The sequence below is a fragment of the Rosa rugosa genome, chromosome 3, assembly GCF_958449725.1.
Source record: "Rosa rugosa chromosome 3, drRosRugo1.1, whole genome shotgun sequence".
In the NCBI taxonomy this organism is placed as follows: domain Eukaryota; kingdom Viridiplantae; phylum Streptophyta; class Magnoliopsida; order Rosales; family Rosaceae; genus Rosa; species Rosa rugosa.
The window spans coordinates 7741931-7769326 of NC_084822.1; the positions used below are offsets into that span (position 1 = coordinate 7741931).

General features: G+C 36.5%; 3 protein-coding genes and 1 long non-coding RNA gene across 5 annotated transcripts; 3 read left to right on the plus strand and 1 right to left on the minus strand.

Moving 5' to 3' along the window:
• The first annotated feature begins 272 nt into the window (after positions 1-272).
• Positions 273-17694, plus strand: LOC133735873 (uncharacterized). Its single transcript, XM_062163314.1, has 3 exons — positions 273-637; positions 7304-7587; positions 17424-17694. The coding sequence occupies exons 1-3, from the start codon at positions 320-322 to the stop codon at positions 17506-17508; spliced, it is 687 nt and encodes a 228-aa protein (XP_062019298.1). The 5' UTR covers positions 273-319; the 3' UTR covers positions 17509-17694.
• On the minus strand, positions 4272-6655 carry LOC133735874 (uncharacterized). Of its 2 annotated transcripts, XR_009859319.1 has the most exons (8): positions 6268-6655; positions 6057-6154; positions 5731-5773; positions 5345-5419; positions 5018-5125; positions 4756-4835; positions 4565-4673; positions 4272-4292 (listed from the first exon to the last, which is right to left on the minus strand). It is a non-coding gene; the product is annotated as an uncharacterized LOC133735874 (long non-coding RNA). The 2 variants fall into 2 exon arrangements; XR_009859320.1 differs by lacking the exon at positions 4272-4292 and having other exon boundaries at positions 4626-4683.
• Positions 17695-20303: 2609 nt separating the features above from the next.
• Positions 20304-24821, plus strand: LOC133740741 (uncharacterized). Its single transcript, XM_062168683.1, has 9 exons — positions 20304-20347; positions 20666-20758; positions 21354-21494; positions 22206-22238; positions 22351-22527; positions 22872-22904; positions 23016-23255; positions 23999-24353; positions 24442-24821. Exons 3-7 carry the CDS (start codon positions 21356-21358, stop codon positions 23225-23227), a joined length of 594 nt encoding a protein of 197 aa, XP_062024667.1. The 5' UTR covers positions 20304-20347; positions 20666-20758; positions 21354-21355; the 3' UTR covers positions 23228-23255; positions 23999-24353; positions 24442-24821.
• A 510-nt stretch (positions 24822-25331) lies between these two features.
• Positions 25332-26861, plus strand: LOC133740487 (uncharacterized). Its single transcript, XM_062168438.1, has 2 exons — positions 25332-26184; positions 26343-26861. The coding sequence occupies exons 1-2, from the start codon at positions 25867-25869 to the stop codon at positions 26706-26708; spliced, it is 684 nt and encodes a 227-aa protein (XP_062024422.1). The 5' UTR covers positions 25332-25866; the 3' UTR covers positions 26709-26861.
• Positions 26862-27396: the final 535 nt, after the last annotated feature.

The window sequence follows — 27396 nt, forward strand, 5'->3', positions numbered from 1 at the left end:
AAAGGAAAACGAAGACATTTAATTTCAACCCCTTAATCACCGGTCTCTACATTTAAAAGTGCTGGGAAACTCAAAGTCAAGCAGACTACTAGGACTTTTGTTTTGGTGACAAGACGTACTATGACCGTATCAGTTAACTGAATTGAATACAAATCAAAGATGGATTAGTTCCTTACGTACATGACTCTTAATGAATATTGGTGAGGAAACACCCTAATGCTGACCATGTCTTGCAGAACCAAACTCTATATAAACCACAAAGAGCAAACACTTGGTGCATAACAAATTACAGTCACTTTGGTAAATCATTTCAAACACCATGGCTCGCTTTCTCCTTTCATTGGTCTTTGCTTCTCTCTTAGCCCTAGCTACTGTCCATGAAACTCAAGCTATTGAGTACATCGTCGAGAACCGGGCTCTCAGCACCCCTGGCGGAGTCCGTTTTAGAGACGAGCTGGGCGTGGACTACACCAAGCAAAGAATGAGAGACGCGACTGAATTCATTTGGAACCTCTTTAAGCAAACTACAGCTGCAGAGAGAAGGGACACGCCGCGCATAAGCTTGTTCGTCGAAGAGAGAGAAGGCATTGCAGTCTCCAGCAATGACATTATTCATGTTTCAGCCAAGTACATCGAGGTACAAATACACATAGTCAAGATTTCCAATATTTTACGTTAAAAGTTTTTTCGTCCTTGGTATTTCTTTTGACTAATATATACACATAGCAATCTCCAAGTATAAGAAAATTTTCTTGTCATAATTCACTATGCCAAAAAAGCAATCAGACGACAGAGGAGATCTGTCGTCTGATGAAAAAAATTTCTGTTGTCTAGTACGGTGCCGTCTCTTGGGGCATCAGACGACAGATTTCCTCTGTCGTCTTATTTATCAGACAACAGAAATTTGTTAGGTCTTCTGTTGTCTGATGAAATCAAGACATGTGCTAACTGTTTGTACTAGTGAATTCAAACGACAGATAAATGTCGTGTAATCTGGAAACAAATAACAGTTCCTTATAATTTGTATGATCTAATGCTTATTCCAAAGACAGAAAAATGGTCATTTATGTGGTTTGAATGCACCAAAGTAGAAGATATGAAATCCTATCTGTTGTCTGAATGGAATTATAATAACAGTTTAGTGTTGTTTTATTCAAATTCCAATAACAGTTAACTGTTATTAGCATTCAGTTCAGATTACATTTATCTATCGTCTTTAGTAGCCTACAATAACATTTGTCTGTTGTTTTAGTGCACAAGTAACAACATATTTTTTCTTGTATCTGTTGTTCTTAGACATGTCCAACAACATATTTGGATTTCATTTTGTTGTTGCTTTTTATTTCAGATGACAATTTTCTGTTGTTTGAGTGCACAAGTAACAACATATTTTTTCTTGTTTCTATTGTTCTTAGATATGTCCAACAACATATTTGGATTTCATTTTGTTGTTGCTTTCTAATTCAGATGACATTTGTATTCTCGTTGTGTCACAATTATGTAAATCTGGAAACTACCCAATGCATTCATCAAATATGGAATCCATTCATAAAAATACCAATATTTGATTAATCTGTTACTGCAGCTATACATACATTCATAATGGAGCTAAACTTAGTAAACATCAGTTCAATAACCCATAGCAGTTGGCATGATCAACAAATGGAACCCAAAAAACACTGATATCTCATACTATTGATCATGTTTGGTGAAGGCAGATTTGAACTTGAAGCAACTCTGGCAGATCAGCACATCTTGGTGCAGCAAAATACACACTGGATATTGTTTCTTTCAAGTGTAGAGGGCACTCCTTATATCAGATCAAAGTTTAATTCTTAAATATCTAAAGATTGGGAAGTAATCAATAGCCTCCAAAAAGCAACAAAATTTACAGCAACTGAAACCATGTTTAAATCGACCATGCGGCAATGATTAATGATACCACATCTGTCCTGCAGAGTCAAAACTAAATCAATATTTCTGCTACAGAGACTTTTGAAGATCAAAGCGATTATCCCATATATGCCACAGCGTAATCTTCTGTTAACCTTTTAGAACAAGATCACACCATATAATGCACAACTGAACAAAAAGCATGCTAGCTGAAAACAATGGTATTTGAAATCTCCCTTGTAAAACAAAGAGCGCCATTCTAAAATAGAAATTAAATTTCAAACAGCACTAAACAGCAGTATATATTGCCATAGGTAAAAACAATTTTAGGATGATTTTGAAGGCCTCTAGTCAATTGATGACCCCAAAGTAACAACCAATGCAAATCCAGAATCTCGTCCTTGAGAAGCTAAAAACAGAAGTTGTAATTTTAGTGTGAAGGAAGAAACATAGCAATAATCTTCTAAAGTTGAGGAGTGCAGGCTATGCAGCAAACAATAATGTCAGTAATTGCTCCTTGTGTCTATTTAGAAGGTAAAGATTAACAAGTTGAAGATAATTTGATTAAAAAGTTTAGCTTGGCACATACAGCATCGTGAGAGCATTGCATATGGTAAGCACTGATTAACAAAAACCAATATGTAACTGATTATAACCAAATTACAGCAAAATATTCAACTGATTAACTCAAACACCAATCATTCTCAGCAACCACGGTGAATTTCAAGTCTGAACCAACTCTTTAATCAATACTAACCAAAACCCAAAATCACAAATCACACAATGGACTATTTTCCATTAGAAATAGAACTACAGTACTCACAAATGATCAAAAGAAAGCCACTTCTCCAACATAACATGCAACAGGTCAAAAGAGAAGAGAGAACACATAGAATCTGATTAGTATTATACATTTGGTGCATGTACAAATTGAAAAAGTGAATTTTGAGTTTAGGGTAGAATCTTGGTAGAGAAAAAGGAGCTTACTTTCTTTGATATGTTCTCATAGCTAGGCCTACTTATGAGAGAAAAGGCAAGAAGAAAAATATCAGCTCCTCTGTAACTAAGAGGCCTCAACCTTTTATAATCTTCTTCACCTGCATAATATAGGTTACATTATATTCTTTAAATAATACTAATTAACAGTATCAAGCACTCATTGATTAGAGAAGTGCTTTATAACTACTTCAAACAATATGATCATGTATGCATTGTATCCATATATGCTAGTGTTAATCAGCTCAGAAAGGTACTATATATGCATTAGGTGATTTTTTTTTTCCTCCAAAGCAAAAGAGAAAGTTCATTGACGTTGTCTTTGATGGTTGTTATACATGGATGAGCTACCATCGAAATGCATTTGTTTTTTCCAATATATGATAAAAATTTCATTATGTTTTTCCTAGTTGGGACCTATTTCGGGATCTCCTGCAAGTGTGGTGTTCACTCCCATTTTTTCTCACATTACTCAAGCTTTGACATGTTTGAAACATCAAAATATCATTATGAAGGGAGTTGGAAAATTTATAGAATAGCATTAATCAATTACAGTTTTAATTATTCTTTGACTAATATCTAAACTTGGGATTATCAACTTCTACGGTTGGCTATGAAAAAGTACTTAACCTCCTTAAGCATCAAAATTCTAAGAGAGGTAGAAAGAAATAGTACCAGCAGTATCCCAGAGACCCAGATTCACAGTCTGCCCATCAACCAAAACATTAGCACTGAAGTTGTCAAATACAGTTGGAACATAATCCTGTCAAGAAAAAGAAAAAGTGAATGAAAACAGAAAGAACAAAGATCCTTCAGGAATTAAAACAATGAAGAAAACAACAATAAGGGAAAAGACATGAAGGAAAGAAACACAGTGCCATTAACAGAAATGACAGGACTGGGATTTATATGGGAGTTGAAGGTGAGAAACTTTATACAGTAGGAAAAGTGTTGCTAGTGTAAGAGATGAGAAGGCAAGTCTTTCCAACAGCACCATCTCCAACTGTGACACTAGATATTGAAAAAGCAGAGAGCAGATATTTTGACAAATTCTCTTTTCAGTGTGCCACATAAGTTTACTAGTCAAACATATAACAAAGATGTTTAAGTACAAGTATTCAATTGCCCCCCTACTATATATATATATATATATATATATATATATATATATATATATATTAATCTTAGTGCATTTGCAAGATTTGAGTCATCAAGATCATAACATTTTCTTTGGATATTCCAGCATGTATTCAAATAACTCTCTAAACTGACTATTGTAATTAAGGGTATATAACACCAGAATAATACCTTTAAAATCCTCAACCCCCAAATCTTCATCCCAAAGGAATATGTAATCATAAATGGACACAACATCTGGATGTAGAAATCGTTTTGCAAACCACCTACAAAGACCCAAAAAGAAGAGAAATGAGAAAATCCAAGAACAGCAAATTAAAGTAGGACCTGCTCTTTGATAACTCCAACTGTAAGAGGAGACAAATTGCATTATTTTTAGATACATTACCACATTTCAGCAAGATGATTCACACTTGAAATATTCAGACTGCTGCTAAACTTCAGATAAAACTAATATATATATATATATAAAGAATAAAAAGAATAGTTGCTTAATGCCAGAGAATTTCACAGAATCATGTTGCAACTGCTAACATACCACTTTGTTTGGTTGTGGGCAACTATGTGTATGGCCTGGTTACTCCACTCAAGATCCCACCACCCTTTAACATTCCCATCATAATGGAATAGTATAATCGTAAAGTTTTCTGGAAGAAACTGAAATTGGTAAATTTAGGTCAAGCATGTCTCTTGATAGCATTTTAAACACTGTGTAGAAAAATCTATTACCTTTTGCACAATATCATCAACACTATGTTTCTGCTTAATACCAGCTGCAATAGCCAGTAAATTGTGATTGCTTAATCAACCTGAATCATTATAACCACCCCAAAATCAGAGAAGTGTCATCATCAGCACAATAATTACAATAAAGAAATTTCTGTTTATCCATTAAAGCCTACCAATCTAGCAATCATCTACCGGTGTTCAATTAAAGAGAGTACGCAGACATGCAAGAAAAAACATAAAAACAAGACAATTAGAGTATTACCGTTAACTTTGAACTAGTCAGCCATAAAGGCCTCAGTTCTAAATCCGACCTAGCTTGTATTATGCCACGAGGCAAACCGTCCAACTTTCTGGAGCTCAAAAGAATTTCCTGAAGGCAAGCATCAGAAGCACCTTAGAATATAATGAAGACAGACATACATCCAACATCTGATCGACATCCAAGAATTGTAATTGGTCTAGTTATTGCAGTGATTTCATATATAAGTCAATGATGAATAACTAATGAAGCCTTACTTTAAGGTGTTACAAAACACAGATGAAACGAAGCAAGAAAAATTGATTTGCATACAAGGATCTGAGCATTTACCTGATTAAAGGGATGCATTCTTTCTTCCATCCAATTCAGCAATGCTATAACAAGCAACAACACAAATCTGAATCCCTGAATTCATAAACCACAGCACCAAATCCATAAATTCAAAAACAACAAATTTCACTACCAAGACAAAACCCGAACACCTTAATCTATTTCAATATCCCCCAACCCAAATCAAAGAAAGACACCTAACAACTAAATGGAATTTTAGGAAACCCCAAATCAATTTCCAGAAAAAACCCTAAAATAGAAGATTGAACCCAACCAAAAATCCATGCTCGCATACAATCTCCTTGATAAAGATTGTAGACTTAAAAATTCTATTGCTAATTTCACAAAGAAACTCATATAAAACAACAAAATCGCAACAGCCATACCTAAAAGTTAACAATGTTTTCCGCTACGATACTCAAACTTTTCCTGCAAAAGCAACATAAGAACAAACATAAATTACAAACCAAGCCAAAGTAGACAGGAAGACCCACCTTACCAAATGAAAGTGAGCAGAAATACCATAATACAGAAAGCAGTGACCATAATACCATAACACTTTCTAAATCTTACGTTTATCTGTCTGCAACATCCATTGCACACAAAGGTTTTCAATAGGCTTTGAACTTTCTCAAAGTTATCGCACCCATTCAAGCCATAAAACGTAGAAGCCAAAATCTAAAAAACATAAGAACCTACATACCGAGATTACCTTTTAATTCAAATATTGCAGCCGCTATTGCAGTGTTGGGCTCCAAGATCCGCAAACATAAACTAATAAAGACACCCAGATTTGCCCAAATCCGCACTCTAATCATGAGAAGAAGAAAGAATCGCAAAAACATTAACTCAGAACAAAAACAAAAGCAAAAAACTGAAAACCCAAACTTCTAGATGAAAATCTAATTTCGAAAATCCCTCACCTTGACACTGTCGAATAATTGATGATGCGAATTGATGGTCTGATATGATTTCCGAACACTCGATGCTTGGATAGTTGATGTCGCTCTACCTGGTTTTGGCTTACCAATAACCCAAACGAAAAAATAATAGTCAAACCTCCTCTAATCTCCTGAGTCGCTGGTGGAGAATTCCATTAAGCCAGACGCAAATGGAAACAGCAAGTATGTCGGGGTTGAGGGAGAGACTAGATTTGGGTAAGGATTCTCAGATTTGAGGAGTTTTGAGAGATATCGATGGCTGAGTTTTCCTCGAGACACCGTGAGCTTCGAGTTTTTGGTTGATGAGAGAGTTTTAGACAGAGTTAATGTTTGTGGGAATGAAAAACACGAAGGTTTTGTGTTTTGCCAAAAGAGACTTAAAATCAAAACAGTCAAACTCACCTCATTCAGACAACACAATTTCTTAGATGTGTTGTCTAAATATCACCCATTGACTAGTCAGCTATAGAGTTTGGGCAATTGAGAGGGAAAAGAATTTAATTTGTTGGAGGGAAATCTAAAATTTTTGCTAGGGTTCATTTTAGAAAATTTCCATCTTTTCAGACAACATTTATGTGTTGTCTGAATCTAACCATATATTTGAAATGGAACAAGTATGGTTTCTCATTGTATTCAGACAACACATTTAATTTATGTGTCGTCTGAATGTCGTCTGAAAAACTCAGACGACAGAAAATGACCATTCTGTCGTCCGAGCTTTGTTGTCTGATAGCATTTTTGGCATAGTGATTCATTATTTTATCATTACATTTTATCCCCAGCTTCCGTGAATATATGAGATGGACTCTGGCAATTTTATTTTGAAATACGTGTTGACTCGTGAGATGAAAGACATATAAACTTTTTGATATTCAAATGTCATGAAAATTTCATGAAAAGCTATTTCGATGATAAATTTGAGATTTTCTACAACACTTTATAATTCGGTATATCAATGTCTTTTTTATACTAATTTTGACCTTGCACTTGCTAATAATTTTTACTACTTTGTATTCAGGACCTATCGGCAGCAAACCTCAAAAACGACTTCAATTGGGTACTTTACCATGAGATCACACACTCATTGCAGTGGAATGGAAACGGTCAAGCTCCTACCGGAGTGGTAGAAGGGATTGCTGAGTTTGTGACCTTGAAGTCTGGTTTTATACCCTCCTCGTTTGCAAAGCCCGGTGATGATACCAGTTGGGACGAGGGTTACAGCGTAACTGCACGGTTCCTGGATTATTGCAATGGCCTTAAAGACGGGTTTGTGGCAGAACTTAACAAGAAGATGAGAGATGGTTACAGTAACTGTCACGCCCCGAATTTTGAATAATAAATTCAAATCCGAAACCTGAATAATTACAATTACAAAAAACCAAATCTCGAAACTTCGAGTTCATTATTACAATTCACTCTCACAATATATTATAAAGCTCAAATGAGCATAACACACCTCACAACTTACAATTGTTGTAAAACTCTAACAATTGCTCTAACCGCACGATCACCGTCCTGGTTCTCCTGTCCTGTAGGATTACCCGCTACACAATTTGAATAGTGTACCGGGAGTTGCAACAACACAAAACCCGGTAAGCTTTTTACAGCCAGTATGAGTAAACAAGAAAGAACTGTTGATTTATTAGATTTCAAGACTACCACAAACCCACGTTACTTTCTCACTCTCATATATATATATAGCCACTTATGAGTTACTCTCAATTTAGCTCATAAGATCACTCACTCTCATATATATATATATAGACACTTATGAGTTACTCTCAATTTAGCTCATAAGATCACTCACTCTCATATATATATATAGACACTTATGAGTTACTCTCAAATTCGCTCATAAGATTTCCCAACATTTGGTAGACAGACTCATATATATATATATAGACCCTTATGAGTTACTCTCAATTTCCCTCATAAGGTTACCATATATATATTGACACTTATGAGTTACTCTCAATTTCACTCATAAGTTCACTCCACATTTGGCAGACAGACTAGAGCTCTAACTGAACGTAACCACTCGTCCGGCCACAGACGTGATTACGATTTAATACTATTAATAACCACCAGCCCGGTACGAGAGCGTGATTCACTAATAGATGCCATGGTCACCTCGTGACCTAGTGATCTCCACAGATCACAACAATTTATTGTTCCTCAACAATAAAACTCAACACCTCTCACAATATATTGTTTCTCAACAATAAACTCAATATCTCTCACAATATATTGTTTCTCAACAATAACTCAACACAACTCCAACAATACATATTATTTCACGTAATAATATATATACAGACATTCACACAGGAATGTCTAGTAACACCAACAATAGTTCATATGATTGCAACAAAATAAAGCAATTAATTGTATTGGGTTCGTAATATGAACCACGTGAGGTTTACTCACCTCGATAATCCCGCTGCGTCTTCAATTCAGCTCAAAATACGATCCACAATCGTCCACCAACTCAAACCGTCAATCACCTAGTCAGATACGATCTTAACTTAGCAATCATTCATAAACCACACATATACGGAAATCCAACGGTCGGATTCTAATTTAATGATGATCCAACGGTCAGATCGAATTTATACGATGATCCAACGGTCGGATCCTAATTATACGATGATCCAACGGTCGGATCAAAATTATACGATGATCCAACGGTCGGATCCTCACGGATCGCCCTTAGGATCATCCTCCAAAATTATCACAAAGATCCAATGGTCAGATCTTCTTGAATCACTCTAACAAACATCTCCATAAAATTATACGAAAATCTGACGGTCGGATTCTCACGAATCGCCTTCCGAATCATTGTTTTACATTTATACGAAGATCCAACGGTCGGATCTTCGCCCATGACCACACAAAGCCACTGGGACAGTCATAAGATCATCATATCCAAATTTGAAGTAAAACCGATGGTCAGATCCTCACAGATCGTAAACCGAAGATAAAACGTAAAAACGTTAAATAGTAACGTCAAAACATAAATTCACTATTTATCAACGTTTTCTAAAATGACCTTGTAATATATCAAAACGCTCGTAAGGATGCGTAGATCATCACCTAGATAATAAAAACTCAAAATATGGTCGAATACGCCGCCACAAGCGGCGGTCAGTGGGCGGTCAACGGCGGTCAACGCGGCGGTCAACCACCTCCTCTGGCCACCAAATTTCATCCACAGCATCATCTCAACATTTCCAATCACTTTCTCAACTGTGACAAAGTCAGAAAATACCTTGAAGTAGCCGAACAATTAAGCACTCCGATGTACAGTGAAATTTTCCAATTATGCTTTCTTCCTCCATGCTTCGATCTGGGTTATGAGACTTGGCGAGCATGAAGAGCGGCTTAAGGCGCTTCTAATGGACCTGGGTTTATGACTGGAGGTGGCCGGAAATCGGCGTTGACTAATTTGCTACAGTAAAAATGTTGGCTTCGATCTCCACATTTCCGGCCAAATCGTCGTAAACAACTCCCACATGCGTGATAAGGAGGAAGAGACGAGTCTATCGATGCTCGCAGCTCGCCATTTGGTGGTCTAGAGGTGGTGAAAGAGGAGGTTGCAGAAGAGAGAAAGAGAGAGTTGCAGAAGAGAGAGACTGAGAGAGCACGGGGGAAGGAGAGAGAAAAGAAAGAAAAGTTACCTGGCTACAGTAACATTTCAAATTTATACCAATCTACCATAAACAGTAACTTTCATATTTTGCTTATAACTTTCGCATACGAACTCCGATTTTTACGTACCACATATGCACGCACTCGGTTTAATGTCCTCTACAACTTTCATGAAGGAAGTTTTCCCAAATTCCCAATGTATAAAAAGTCACTTTTTGAGACCCCCTAAATAACGTTCGTTTTTTCGAAAATTAATCGTTCGAACTAATTCCACAATTCCTCCGAGCCTCGTACTCGCTCCCACTATCGTGAAATCATTTCTAAAAATCCACAGAATTTAATTTGGATTTTTCGGGGTATTACAATCTACCCTCCTTAAAGAAATTTCGTCCCGAAATTTAAGCGTAAGTCAATTCCTCTCGATTAAGGTTGACCTAATCATAGAATCTCCATCTTTTCCAAATCTGTAGTAATCTACAAAGCCACAATCCTTTGTATAAAAATACATTCCTATGGCCACTAAATCCCTTCATCACAATGTAAATTCACAAAACAACTGTTCAACAACACTCCACATCACATACACAAAATCGTCACATGGATCATCTCATAGATCCTCACATAGATCTTCACATAGATCATCACATAGATCTTCACATAGATCATCACTCTGTACTGGCATACAAGCACAGTAATCACTCCCACAAAGTGTTTCGCTACTCAATTAGCATCACGGTAAATCTCCATAGTAAAACTTAAGCATGCACCACTCTTCACAACCATAGAGATGCATCACTCAAAACAAATCATCCCCAAAAGTACGCCAATAAATTATGTCACCCAATGATGATGACTTGGGCTTGCTCAATCCTTGGGCTAAGCACTAGGGCTGGCCAATTGGGCCTGAAGAAATCGGACCATCCACATTTCGAACCGGCCCAAACCACTTTGGGTTTAACATTTGGGCCTACTATTCGGGCCGAACGATTGGGCTTAACATTTGGGCCTACCATTTGGGCCTACCAATCGGGCCGAACAATTGGGCTTACTATTTGGGCTTACTATTTGGGCCTACCAATCGGCCCACCAACTTCCAGCTCGGCTACGGTATGAAATTGTACATACCGTATATACGTATACATACCATACAGACCGTATATACGTATGCATACCGTACAACTGTATATACGTATGCATACCGTACAGACCGTATATACTTATGTATACCGTACATATCGTATATACGTCCGTATATCAAGCATATACGAGATCCAAAAATATTTGTAAGAGGTAAGGTTCGAACTCCCGACCTCGAACACGAAGGTTTTGCTCCCAACCACTGAAGCAAGAGCTGCCTTCATTAATATATGCTCACGTGTTATATTTATTATGTCATAAGTGACATAAATAAAATAACGGGGAAGGCAAGGTTCGAAACCTCAACCTGCCGCACGAAACCTTTGTCCCCCAACCACTGGAGCACAAGCTGTGCTTAATATAATGTGTACAAATTTTATACTTATTATGTCATAAACGAACATAATAAAAATAAACGAGAGGCGAGGTTCGAACCTCAGACCTCTTGTACACGAACTGTACACTCAACCACTCGAGCACGGCTGCTCACGTTATTATCCATACCAATCCTTTTATTTAAACCAACTGTTTCAACTGTTTCAACAATTCGGCCCAACTCATCCAAAACTGTTTCAGAAACTCGGCCCATCATGTCCAAAACTGTTTCTGAAACTCGGCCCATCAGGCCTCCACCCACAGCTACAGTGATGCCTTGATCCGAGACAGGCCCAAGTACGGCCCACTTGTGTCACGGCTTATCCCTTCCGTGATTTACGGCAGTCAAATCTGCTTTCGGCTAAAGCTGTCTGCCACAGCATCTCGAGGTTCGGCCTGTCCCCTTACACGCTCTCCACGCGCCAACAACTTTTCCGGGTTTTCGGATGACTTTAATCCAACGCGTGGATTCAAATTCTGAGATCGTTCATCCAACGGTGGAGATCTGCTCACCTTGTTCTATAAATAGGTGCATTCTGGGGAAAAACTGTTCACTCCAAAAGAAAAGAAATTTTCTTCCGAGCTCAAGCCTTTCTCTCTCAACTCTTCAGCCTTTCTCTTCTCAAATCCTTTCTTCATCAATTTCAATCCTTCTCTTCTGATCTTCTCTCCCATCTAGTTGATTCAATCCCATCTTTCCTCTGAACTTTCAGATCTTCAATCTTTTCCTCCAAATCTTCAATCCTTCTTTCTCAGATCTTTTCTTCCATTTGAAGATTCGATCTCATCTTTCCTCTGAGAATCTCAGATCTCCAATCACCAGTTCAACAACTCCAATCCTTCTAACAAAATCTCCCTCAAACACTAAACCATGTATTCCTCGATTTCCACATCCTCTCACCCCATGACCCAAGAGCCACGAACTCTGCAACTAATGGAGCTCCAAACCCCGCAACAAATGGAACCACAACAACAGCAACCAACAGAGGAGGGAGGAAACACCCAAGCAGCTGGAAGTAGTGCCAACATGGATTTCTGGCGAAGCCGTACCAGGTGGATTCCTACTCCAGAACAAATAAGAATCCTCAAGGATCTTTACTATGTCAAGGGATTTAAGTGCCCAACTACAGAGCAGATTCACGAGATCTGTCTCCAGCTGAACCAGTATGGGTATGTTGAGGGTAAGAACATTTACTTTTGGTTCCAGAACGTCAGGGCTCGAGAGAAGCAGATGAATAGGTGTAATCAGGCTGCTCCAGTGCCCATGGGAACTAGTTCTCTTGGTACTGGTAGATCCATTGATCTCAATTTTGGGTCCACTGGTTCTACTGGTGCTAGTGGATCCATCGACATCAATTTTGGGCCAGCTGGTGGATCCATTGACATCAATTTTGGGTCCACTAGTTCTACTGATGATGGTAGATCCATTGATCTCAACTTTGGTTCCACCTATTCTACTGGTAATGAAGGATTTCTTGATTTAAATTTTGTTTCATATTCTTCCTCACACTTCAACACTAATACCAGTCCAACTCTTTTGGCACAACAGGAGGACAAACATCCCTGCAACAACGAGGAGGAGATCACCAGGAGGTTCAAACTCTTCCTCTGTTCCCCGTGCACGGCGAGGACGTCTTTGGTAACCTGAAGACTACTTCCGAGGAAGGTAGTGCACATGATTACTATTTCGGTGGCTCAGGCGGTTACAACCGTGGATCTCCAGTTTCTCTTGAGCTCAGCCTCAACCCATCCGGAGCTGCTGACTAGGCTTAGTACAGCATAGTCCTCGTTTTCCTTTTTTTTTTTTTTTCTTTTTTTTTTTGTAATATAAACTCAATAAGATGGTGTGCATGTTTTCTTTCCTGTTTGTTTAACCAACAACAACACCAAGGATCGAACCTTGGTCACCCAATACTATTTTCAAAACCATAAACAACTCTACTGCACACATCTTTCATAATGATGCAATAAAAACAATCACTCAAAAAGAATCCAACAATCAATTAAGTCGCATCGAGGTCTAGCTAGTATCCTCTGAGTCAAACCAAACACAACAATTTCATCGATAGGATTAGGGATTTATAAAGCTAAACACATCCTGAGTTAGCTAGGAAAAACCCACGTTTTTAGAGTTACTCTTACAACTCTTATAGAATCTCGATAATTCCATCTATCAATTGCTTCAACAAAAACTCACCACAATTCAATCCCTAACATTTAGCGATTCAGAAATCGAATCAAACTCCATATCACATAGTAATTCACTTGAACCACTATGGATACCTAACAAAGTCACTAAAATCAATATCTGAAATTGCGTTTAACTATATCACCTAAAATCAATCACCAAAGGCAAACCCTTGCCTGACTCTAACATGTCCTCCATGCTTCTTCCTGCACCATACATAGGCCTCAAAATTCAATTTCATTCACTTGAACAAAACTATATTCACAAGTCTGCTATAGACATCAGGGAAAAACCCATACTTTTACTCATAACTTTTCCTTCTAAAAGTTCATCACGTAGTGTATATAAAATCACCACACAACCTTCTTAGTCTACACTAAGAATTCAATCTCACACAAGGTCAGCATAATTGCCTCAGAGTCACTTTAATCACGTATCACATGTCAATTACCAAAACTCCACTAAGACGTCTCTTTATAAAACAAGATATCTAATCCTTGATACGTACACCTCATCTAAACATCTGTACGTCCAACTTAAGAAGACAAAATTTATAACAATTCATACTCGTATCCACACTAGGTACGTGCATAGGTCCACACCATGTCTTCAACCAAACACTTCAACAATCAAAAGAACCTCATTTCCATAAAACAATCCTCGTTGACTTAACAGAGTTGAATCAAGAGGTTCCTATTCCTCAAGGATTGTAACTCGCGGCCACTGAACTTATTCCAATACGAACCTACAAGACAACTGTAAGGTTCTAAGTACAACCCCTTCGAATCTCCATCACCTAAGGAGTATAGTATGCTTGGCTAAGACATGTATAACACTTAAAACACAGTATAAGTCAAATACAAATTCATATTAACCAAGTCAATACTATAGGGAAGGTATTCACGTTCCCTAAACGACCTAGCGGCCTAAACAACTCCCAACACTCACGCATACCCAATGACTTAGCCAATACCGAAGAGCACACGATGGGGATCCGCTGCAGACGGGCCATCACTCGGAAGGTATTGACACATCACCAAATATGCACCTTACGCTCTGATACCAAACTGTCACGCCCCGAATTTTGAATAATAAATTCAAATCCGAAACCTGAATAATTACAATTACAAAAAACCAAATCTCGAAACTTCGAGTTCATTATTACAATTCACTCTCACAATATATTATAAAGCTCAAATGAGCATAACACACCTCACAACTTACAATTGTTGTAAAACTCTAACAATTGCTCTAACCGCACGATCACCGTCCTGGTTCTCCTGTCCTGTAGGATTACCCGCTACACAATTTGAATAGTGTACCGGGAGTTGCAACAACACAAAACCCGGTAAGCTTTTTACAGCCAGTATGAGTAAACAAGAAAGAACTGTTGATTTATTAGATTTCAAGACTACCACAAACCCACGTTACTTTCTCACTCTCATATATATATATAGCCACTTATGAGTTACTCTCAATTTAGCTCATAAGATCACTCACTCTCATATATATATATAGACACTTATGAGTTACTCTCAATTTAGCTCATAAGATCACTCACTCTCATATATATATATAGACACTTATGAGTTACTCTCAAATTCGCTCATAAGATTTCCCAACATTTGGTAGACAGACTCATATATATATATATAGACCCTTATGAGTTACTCTCAATTTCCCTCATAAGGTTACCATATATATATTGACACTTATGAGTTACTCTCAATTTCACTCATAAGTTCACTCCACATTTGGCAGACAGACTAGAGCTCTAACTGAACGTAACCACTCGTCCGGCCACAGACGTGATTACGATTTAATACTATTAATAACCACCAGCCCGGTACGAGAGCGTGATTCACTAATAGATGCCATGGTCACCTCGTGACCTAGTGATCTCCACAGATCACAACAATTTATTGTTCCTCAACAATAAAACTCAACACCTCTCACAATATATTGTTTCTCAACAATAAACTCAATATCTCTCACAATATATTGTTTCTCAACAATAACTCAACACAACTCCAACAATACATATTATTTCACGTAATAATATATATACAGACATTCACACAGGAATGTCTAGTAACACCAACAATAGTTCATATGATTGCAACAAAATAAAGCAATTAATTGTATTGGGTTCGTAATATGAACCACGTGAGGTTTACTCACCTCGATAATCCCGCTGCGTCTTCAATTCAGCTCAAAATACGATCCACAATCGTCCACCAACTCAAACCGTCAATCACCTAGTCAGATACGATCTTAACTTAGCAATCATTCATAAACCACACATATACGGAAATCCAACGGTCGGATTCTAATTTAATGATGATCCAACGGTCAGATCGAATTTATACGATGATCCAACGGTCGGATCCTAATTATACGATGATCCAACGGTCGGATCAAAATTATACGATGATCCAACGGTCGGATCAAAATTATACGATGATCCAACGGTCGGATCCTCACGGATCGCCCTTAGGATCATCCTCCAAAATTATCACAAAGATCCAATGGTCAGATCTTCTTGAATCACTCTAACAAACATCTCCATAAAATTATACGAAAATCTGACGGTCGGATTCTCACGAATCGCCTTCCGAATCATTGTTTTACATTTATACGAAGATCCAACGGTCGGATCTTCGCCCATGACCACACAAAGCCACTGGGACAGTCATAAGATCATCATATCCAAATTTGAAGTAAAACCGATGGTCAGATCCTCACAGATCGTAAACCGAAGATAAAACGTAAAAACGTTAAATAGTAACGTCAAAACATAAATTCACTATTTATCAACGTTTTCTAAAATGACCTTGTAATATATCAAAACGCTCGTAAGGATGCGTAGATCATCACCTAGATAATAAAAACTCAAAATATGGTCGAATACGCCGCCACAAGCGGCGGTCAGTGGGCGGTCAACGGCGGTCAACGCGGCGGTCAACCACCTCCTCTGGCCACCAAATTTCATCCACAGCATCATCTCAACATTTCCAATCACTTTCTCAACTGTGACAAAGTCAGAAAATACCTTGAAGTAGCCGAACAATTAAGCACTCCGATGTACAGTGAAATTTTCCAATTATGCTTTCTTCCTCCATGCTTCGATCTGGGTTATGAGACTTGGCGAGCATGAAGAGCGGCTTAAGGCGCTTCTAATGGACCTGGGTTTATGACTGGAGGTGGCCGGAAATCGGCGTTGACTAATTTGCTACAGTAAAAATGTTGGCTTCGATCTCCACATTTCCGGCCAAATCGTCGTAAACAACTCCCACATGCGTGATAAGGAGGAAGAGACGAGTCTATCGATGCTCGCAGCTCGCCATTTGGTGGTCTAGAGGTGGTGAAAGAGGAGGTTGCAGAAGAGAGAAAGAGAGAGTTGCAGAAGAGAGAGACTGAGAGAGCACGGGGAAGGAGAGAGAAAAGAAAGAAAAGTTACCTGGCTACAGTAACATTTCAAATTTATACCAATCTACCATAAACAGTAACTTTCATATTTTGCTTATAACTTTCGCATACGAACTCCGATTTTTACGTACCACATATGCACGCACTCGGTTTAATGTCCTCTACAACTTTCATGAAGGAAGTTTTCCCAAATTCCCAATGTATAAAAAGTCACTTTTTGAGACCCCCTAAATAACGTTCGTTTTTTCGAAAATTAATCGTTCGAACTAATTCCACAATTCCTCCGAGCCTCGTACTCGCTCCCACTATCGTGAAATCATTTCTAAAAATCCACAGAATTTAATTTGGATTTTTCGGGGTATTACAGTAACGATTTCTTTAATCAGTTGCTCGGGAAGACGGTCGAACAGCTGTGGACCGACTACAAAGCCAAATATGCAAACTAAGGGTATATCATATTAGTTGATAACATATGCGAATAAGAACTGGGTCTTGTATTAAGAAGGCGAATAAATGATAGGACGACTTGTTAACTGTATGTGACATGTATGTCCACTCAGTATTCATTTAATGCAATTGTTTAGTGTACTAACTATTAAATAAAATGCTTAAAATGCTTCTCCAGTTCTCCACATAGCGAAGTCTTTTGATGTAATGAATCTGAACTGTGGTGTGCGTTAAATTTTTTTGTTATAACAGAAAGATGCAAGTTTTATAGGTCTAAATATTGACCAGATTTCATAGTTATTTTGCAATCTCATAACAATGACCAAACGAAAATTAGTCTACAACTACATTAGTTTTGTGGATTAATCTCTTATTAACTATAGAGGAACTTAATCCTACTTTGAGATTTTTTTGTTTTTGTTTTTTAATTTCATTTTTCATTACCACCATCATGATTAATATATATAAGTGTATGTTTTCCATCACTTTTGGGTAGCCAAACCATACAAGTTATTTACATTCTATTGGATTGGAAGACACATGAATTATTAACGTTGACATGCATATTTTTGTAATGGAGGTTTTTTTCTTCTTTTAAAAATAGAATAAAATTACAAATGAGTTCCTCTAGTACAACCAACTCTCAAGTTATCAAACAGAAAAGCATGAGAAGCTGAGAGGGGAAGTGAATGACACCAGCTTTGAGCTTGAGCACTATGACAAGCTTTTGCAATAGCATCGGCTAGGAAATTTGATGGTTCTCAACACTTTTCATTATTTATGGGGACTGCTAGGGTTTGACCCTGCCGTCGCCATATAGCACTTTGGCTTTGATGGCTTTATGGGGTAGACTAGAATCAATGTTTCAAGATTTTGCTCTGCCTATGCAGATCTAGCAAGCTGTTAAAGAGTACGTCTTTCTCAAGTCGATCTATACACTCTCGATCCGGTTATCTTTATATGCAATATATGCTATAGCTTGATCCAACAATTAATGGATGGGGGCTTAAAGAAAATCAAGAAGAACTCCCTAAATTCCATAGAGAAATTTCTATTACAATAACACCATCTCACTCACAAGTTTAAAGAAAATGAAAACAGTTACTAGAAAGTAATTATACTTTACATCAAGCTTAACAGACTAAACCAATCATTATGGCCTAAATGCTAACATGATCATTCTGTTACGAATCAAAAGTCAATAATTCCTCTTAGTCTAACAAATTTTTTTATTGAAAATTTTTTGTGTTATAATCTCACCATTGAAAAACAAAAGTTTTAGGAGCTGCCCTAAATAAAGGATAGCAAAAATCTTGACCGATTTTTTATTTTATTTTTTTGTGATTGTCCAAGACTCTGAGTTCCATCAGCTCTAGATTTAGTTTAAAATCATGACACATGGATAAGAAATCTTAATGAGAAAATAAGAACATATGATTTTGGCCAAAAAATCATGTGCATAGTCCACTGAAAAATCATGATCTCATACAATTTATTTCTCTTGAAGAAATTTTTTGAACTTGATTCCACAGAGTTAAGAAAGCATACAATATTTTTTTGGTGTGTTTAATCTCGCTGGCAATTTTTTTTATTATTATTATTTTTTTATAACAATGGGTTGGTGACTCAAACCCAAGAGACAGTTAAGGAAAAAATCCCACCGAATCAATAGATGATCAGGTGATGGGATGAACAAACTGACAACAGAAAAGAAATAGATCGTTACCGACCCAAGTCTCAGCCACATTTCATGGATGTGGTACAATGCCATCTTCTAGAATATTGACAAGCTTTTACGCCCCTTGAATATTCAACATTGTTAACAAATTTACTATATACTATTTGCGGGTTCACTGTTCATAGGCTTAGTAACAGTGCCGGCTCGAGCCGAGCTGACGTTGTCAAATGACTGTTTTGCCCTTCGTTTCAGCCCTAGGGATAAAAGCCTTCTTTAGCCTCCGCCTGATCTCCTTTCGTTTCTTTGCTTTCCTCTCTCTCTCTCTCTCTCTCTCTTCGTTCTTGCCTGGGCTTTGCGCATCTGGAGGTATGAAGTTGTTGGGTGATGAGTTCTGCATGTCGTATTTCTGTCCATTTCTCTTCGATTCAGAACTTATTTGTTGGGTTTTTGTGACAGATTTTTGGGTGTGTGACTGATTTGGGCGAGGAGAAGGAAGGTGATTGTGGGGGAAATGGGAGAGGAATTTGCAGCGAAAGAGAGTGGTAAAATTTCCTAGACACTGAGGGGCGGGTGCGAAAATTTCTGATTGTGAAGGTTTGTTTTTTATGGCTTTAGTTATCAGTTCAAATCTCTTATGTGTTTCAGTTCGATTAGGACGGTGATGAAGTTATTTGGTTTCTTTTCGCAGTAAGCTATTGGATTTGATTCTGCATGTTGGATCTCTGCAATCTACTAATTGATTTGGGGTAGGAGAGGCAGAGTGATTGTGGAGGAAATGGAAGAAGAATTGACCTGCATCATATTTTTTTGTGGATAGAGATATTCTTTGGAGGCTCTACAAAGAATACGACTTTGGGTGAGATTTTATTATTGTTATGATTTTTTTTTTTTGGTTTTTGTCGGAAAGTTTATATGGGTTTGTTATTGATTGGCATTGATTGTTTTGATGGGTTTATTTCGATTTGTTCATAATCTTGAGATTTTGAGGTTTAATTATGGATCTAAGGTTTATAAAGTTAGAGTTTGTTTTGATAGTTTTTTTATTTGTACTTGAAGTTTTGTTATTTGTCAAACAGAGAGGACAGGAATCTTTCTTACTTGAAAGAAGGAGAAGGAAGAAGAGAGGAGCTTTTCTTTGCTTGAAAGAAACGAAGTGGAAGGTATTGGATCTGATTTGTTGGTTTTTTTTTTTGCTTTTTTTGTTTTGTTTGTAATCTGAGATTCTGTGGAAGGTATTCTTCCAATGTTTTTATTTTTATTTTTATTTTTTCACATTGATGTAAACTTTAGGCACTTGGTTTCTATCGATGTATAGTTTAGTTCATAGATTGTTTTCAGTTCTTCAAATTTATACTTTCTCAATTTTTCAAGCAAAGTTTTAGATTATAAACGTTGAGCATTTACAATGCTTTTCTGGTGTTCTTGATTGTTAGGTTTTTATTATACGCTTCTCAGTTTATGTCATTTATACTTAACAGAACAAGAAGAAAGAAAGAAGGTGAGGGAAGTGGGGATTTTGAAGAAGAATCCCGAGATCTTGGAGGAGCAGATTCATAAGTTGAATAAGCAAAGTAAGTTTACCTAAAACTTTCAAGTTGAATAAGTCTACTTTCATCTGTCTCAAACCTAGAGGTCTGTTAATAGAGTGGTCATAAATACTTATAAATCCAGTATTTTGGATATCTAAAAACTATAGAAAAACTGAAAGTGATGCTCATCTAAAAACTACACTTGCTGAAACAGAGTGTAAGCTGTGTTTGTTTTATTCATCAGCTTATATTTTTACTTCTATGAGTTACAGGTTTCATTCTGTCACTTCATGTAGCCAACAATTGACATAAACTTTGTGTTCTACTAACGGCTAACTCAGACAAATTTAGGTAGTGTTTTAAAATGCTTTAAACCAAATAGAGGAGCAGCGCTCTAGAATAATATCAATGAGTTTCCAAAGTTGTTTGAGTTCTTATTTCCTATTTGTGCTACTTTTGCTGTTCTTGGAACCAAAATAGAGCATATGAGTTGTGAATTAATATCTCTAATTTAGTATTTCGTATTTTGCATTGCAGTATATTGAATCAGTATCACACAGAGCATGTCAATTCTATTCCAAGCTTTTGCTTTAGTTCTGTAGCTTATATCTCATTTTGCTCTTCATTTTGAATACAGTAATGGCAGCAAAAACTGGAAAGACAAAGATTATGAGACTTCTACGAGATGATAATACAGAAGATCAAGATACTCAAAGACAGGCAGAGAGAATTGATATGGACACACATTCTCAGATTATATCAAGAAAGTGGAAACAAGGTAAGTAACAACGTATTAGTAAGAAATTTGAGTTTTTATGGATTGGGAGAAAAGAAATTGCAGACTACATTATTTTATTTAATAACTATGGCTTTGAAATTTTGTGAGTTAAAAATTTCTTTAGTTGTTGCAATACCTTCACCCTCCAAATTTAGAATTTGGTTGATATGAATTTTAGTCATGACAGTGTTCGTAGTGTTAAAATTTGGTTAATTTTGCGTCTCAATTGTAAAGTTGTCAATACAGAGGCATAGATAAATATGCATCTGCTAATATTCATTTGAAGATCGGTGTTTTGATTGTTCTTGCTTTTTGTTGAGCTGTCAAATTAACTACTTACACTGCATTTCATCCTTCATTCTATATTTATTTCTTTACCAGAGTTCATGCATTAATATGTTTACATTCCATTTGATATTATTATATTGTGTTTGATTAACCAATTAAGTTTTGTTACATAATGAAGCTTAACTTTTTAATTAAGACATCATAGTAATAATGGTAGTTGATTTTTTTTTTCAATTAGGAATTGAATGAAAATAGAGTTGATCATCATCTTCCTTAGTTCATAGTTGAAAGAATAGAATATGAGTTTCCCAGAGTGTGTCAGAGATATTCCTTTTCCACAATGTTTTATAAGTGTTTTCATTTTTTTTTTCCTATTATTGACTAATGATCAAAGTTTTATTATTGTTTCTGATATATACACAGGTTGTCAAAGAAAATCAAGAAGGTTGAAAGAAGGTAACTCTATGTTTTCAGGTTTATAATGATGATGCAAATGAGTAATTTTTGTGAAATCTGTTTTCTATTTATAGATTTAAAATAATTAATATTATTCAAATTGTATTTACAGCATCTCAGCCTATGTTGATCGAACAGAACCAAAGTTTGTGCAGCAGTGATCAAAATGTCAATATATTTGGCTACTGTGACAGACAAATTACAAATGATCAAGGAGATTCTGCCATGATTGTAAATGAGGCTCTGTTTCCTCATCAAAATTCAAATATTGACAATACAACTTCGATGGGTAAGTACAATGATATTGAATTGTTCTTGATAATTGTCGTTTTGTTCCATTTGTACAAATTGGTGAAATTAGAAACACCTTTTTAGTGAGATTTGTGTCTTCTCTTTTAGTTTGTGTTACTGATTTTCTACTTTTGTCTTCAGTTTTCCAATATACAATTAGTTAGTTTCCTGTTATATATATATATATATATATATATATATATATATACATATATGTTTTTTCGTTATGAATATGCAGGTTAGTTAAAATGTTATAAGTAAGCATTGAAATTGTGTAGCAAGTTTTCTTCCTATTATTGACTAATGATCAAAGTTTTGCTATTGTTTCTGATATATACACAGGTTGTCAAAGAAAATCAAGAAGGTTGAAAGAAGGTAACTCTATATTTTCAGGTTTATAATGATGATGCAATTGATTAATTTTTGTGAAATCTGTTTTCTATTTATAGATTTAAAATAATTAATATTATTAAAACAATTTGACAGCATCTCAGCATATGTTGATCGAACATAACCAAAGTTTGTGCAGCAGTGATCAAAATGTCAATATATTTGACTACCGTGACAGACAAATTACAAATGATCAAGGACATTCTGCCATGATTGTAAATGAGGCTCTGTTTCCTCATCAAAATTCAAATACCTGCGACTATGAATTCAAATATAAACTGAGGGTGAAGACCTGCGAGTCTGTCTAGACCGCAGCATGCAAATACCTCTTCCATGGTAAAATTCAAATTTCTAATATCCACTTTTTTGTTAACCATTCATGAAAATGTATACTATTGCAGTAAAGTGACAATAAAATAGATATGTTATTCTACTTGCTTTATCCATTTGCTTTACCACTTAATGAATGAAAGTTGAAACCAACCTCAACAATTACACCTACTAGCACGAAAATGATTTCTTGCACCAAATTCATTTCTTAATCTACTAGAATTAGATATAGAAGAATTGGATTATTTGGTTTAAGATTATTGATCTCAATAACCTTTTTCATTTTTCCCAAATTTTTATGGAAATGTTGGGTCTTTAGCTTCATTTTGATATTGGATTTTGCTATTACTATGTTTGTTTCACTTTCTGCAATCAAGTTCATGTTTTTCCTGCTAAGGTTTGCAATTCTCACCAGTATATATATTATAGGTTGGCATCAAGTTTGGTGATATATCATGGTTTGACATGCACTTATTCTCCTTCCTTCCAATTTTTACATTTGCACCAACTCTTACACTAACCTTTAACTTCTTAAATCACTGGTATGGAGCATGATTCTATATTGATGGTAATGTTAGCTCCTGATATGGAGCATCAATCTAAATATTTTTGAGAAGCTGTTTTAACAGCAGTTGTTTTATATATATCTTCAGCTGTAGGAATGAAGAAAACACAATGCAAACATAAAGCTGCTCCCAAAATTAGTAACCAAATATATTCCTTACTAATAATGATGCATACTTTTACAGTTATAGAGTCTATGCCACCATTGAAGATCCAAACAGTGAAGCCACAGTCAAGCTTAGAGGAAAACCAGCTGAACAATTGTTTGGAATAACTTGCAGAGACCTCATAGATAGACAAGTACCCTTATGGTCCACAGGAAACATTGCCACAGGAAATATTGCAAACAAAAGGGCAAATTCACATTTTCCAAATCCAAAACAATGAAGCAAATGACTTCATAGTGAAAGGTATCTTTCCAAGCACAAAGAATCAACCAAGTGCCAGCACACCAGCTCATCCACTGTATGACAAAAAAAGATCTGTCGAGAAAGGAAGAAGACAACTATTTGCTACCAATCCAGACAAAAGACCCCGCAGGTAACAACTACATGCTTGCACGTCATTTTATTTGTTTACCTATCACTTCTTTAACTTCTTCTATAACTTATTACTTTTACAATAACAGGGAAGGAAGCACTGAATCAGCAACATCATCCACAGACACTATGAACAAAGAAAAAATGGACTGAAATATCATGTCACTTTTTTGTGTAAATAGAAATGGAGGCAGCAACTTTTTGGACAACCTCCACAGCTAATCATCACTAGGCTAACAACCTCTCGACAACTGATGTCACTTTTGATATAATCACTATGTTAGCCTATAAGTAGAACACTGTATTTTGGAGAAGCTGTTTTAACAGCAGTTGTAATATATATTTGAAGATTACCAGATCAGCTATACTAATGGTAATGTTAGCTCCTAATATGGAGCATGAATCTATATATTTTTGACAAGCTGTTTTAACAACAGTTGTTTTATATATATGAACTGAATTTTTGATCTTTCAAAACTTGCACAGTTGGTTCCAAAACCCGCAGCAACGCGCGGGCATGCATGCTAGTATGTACGAATTTCCTCGTAGACCATGCAGCCTTGTCGACGGTCGATACGCATGTCATGATCAAACATATCATTATATCTTGAATCTTGAGTTTAGACTAAGCATGTACGAATTTCCTCGTAGACCATGCAGCCTTGTCGACGGTCGATACGCATGTCATGATCAAACATATCATTATATCTTGAATCTTGAGTTTAGACTAAGCTAGATAATAGACTGCTTTACTTTTTGGATTTATCTTGGACCTATAAAGTCTTTAATTAGGTTATTCTTGACAAAGTCAAAAAAAGATTGCTTTACTTCTAGAAGATGGAAAATATGCTAGCTTTATATATGTACCATCGTCATTGGCGGTGTACATATTTGGCTTTCTATGATAGATTCATTAAGAATTTTCTGATTATACAGAAATATACTTAGAGTATTATCCCGTTCAATCACTTTGCGTTTAAGGAGTCTCATGAAGAATTTTCAGTTTCATCACTCGATCTTGGCCTTATCCTAAAACTGCACTGTTCCAATGTAAACTGCAGAGTCTTTCTAGATTTGGGTGGGTCGGTCACATTGCATGCCCATTCCACACGGCAAAAAGAGAAGTCAAAGCCAAGCAGAGTATGATGATTATCTTATCTCCTATACAAAATTCCTGATTAAGAGACTAGTGTTGAAACAGTAAAAACTTCAGGCTAAACAATTTATTATTTTCGTCGGTCGTCCATAATTTTGAATAAGTGCATTGTGAATATATCAAATCTTATGAAGCTGCCTGTATAATAAAGGCGTTTTACTTTCTCTTCCATGTTCTAAAAGAGTTAGAGACGGATTAACTCGATCGCTACATACGTGGCTCCTAACGATTGGACAGCAAACACGTTGATCCTTCCAATGTCTCATAAACGAACTCTATATAAACAACAAAGATCAAGGACATTTTACATCTGCAATTAAAGCCAGTTAATTAGCTAGTGTTGTTAAAATTAAGCATCATGGCTCGTTCTCTCTTGTCTTTCATCCTTGCCTCCCTCCTAGCCCTATCTACTCTGCATGGAACCCATGCAGTCGAGTTCGTCGTCTTTAACAGGGCTCTCAACACCTCTGGCGGAGTCCGCTTCAGAGACCAGCTAGGGAGGAACTACACCCAGCAAAGGATGAGCGCTGCCACAAATTTTATCTGGAACCTCTTTGAAGAAACTACAGCTGCGGAGAGAAAGAACGTGCCACGAGTAAGCTTGTTCGTGGATGACATGGATGGCATCGCGTATGCCATCAACGATGAGATTCACGTCGGGGCTAAATACATACAGGTATATATAGTCTAATTTCGATAACATCCTAGAATATTCATATTTTTCTTTTATTTTTTTTTGTCCTAGTTTTAACTTAAAATGGAATTATTAACCTGACCTACCCCTAACCCAATTTCCTAACCTCTCATATGTTAATTAAAATTTCTTACATCCAGGGTATAAAAGGCGACATCAAAACGGACTTCAATGGGGTGTTATTCCACGAGATGACACACGTGTGGCAGTGGAACGGTAAGGGTCAAGCTCCCGGCGGATTAATAGAAGGAATTGCAGATTTTGTGAGGTTGAAGGCCGACTATGTTCCTAATGGGTGGGTGAAACCGGGCGGGGGTCAGCGTTGGGATGAGGGGTATTCGGTTACTGCACGATTCCTAGACTACTGCAATGGCCTCAAGCAAGGGTTTGTGGCAGAACTTAACAAGAAGATGAGAGACGGTTATAGTGACAATTTCTTTAGCCAATTGCTTGGGAAGACAGTTGATCAGCTGTGGAAAGACTACAAAGCTAAATTCGGGAACTAACTAAGCATGTGCAATAATTCTGCTTATAGCTAAAAGTCTAGATTACGTACTAAAGTTGTAGTGAAGTAAGTTATATGTATAATCCAAATAAGTGGGACTAGGATGACAATGACGCCAAAAATCACATTGTTTTGGATCAATTTCACATACATATATATGGTGTCTTTTTCTACTTTTCTTTTTTGTTACAAGAACCAACAAAAGATTTATGTGAACACAACGTTTTGATACACCGAAGATTTTTATTTTATTTATTTATTATTATTTTTTTAACAAACTCTAATCACACGAATAAACTCTACAATACATTAAATGGTTAAATCAAGACCGGTTGAGCCAATAGAAAGTCGACAATTTCTAAATACATATAACTCATCTCATGAATGGTTCAACCAACCCAAATTGCACTAATGTTAGGATGGCTGGCCTTTGAACTCAAAAAGAATAGCACTTTGGTGGCATGCAATTGCAGTAGAATGGAGTTACCAATCCTATATTCCTTGGAGGTTAAAGTTCGATGCATGCAATTCGATATAATCAACAGTACTGCCAACTAAAGTGGAGCCGGTCTCATCGACCATTATATGCAGAACAATTCTTAGGAATTAAGTATATGTGACTAATGCATATTCACTTTTCATTGCGATTAATGCATTTTAATTTTATAATTTTTTAATCTAACCATTCA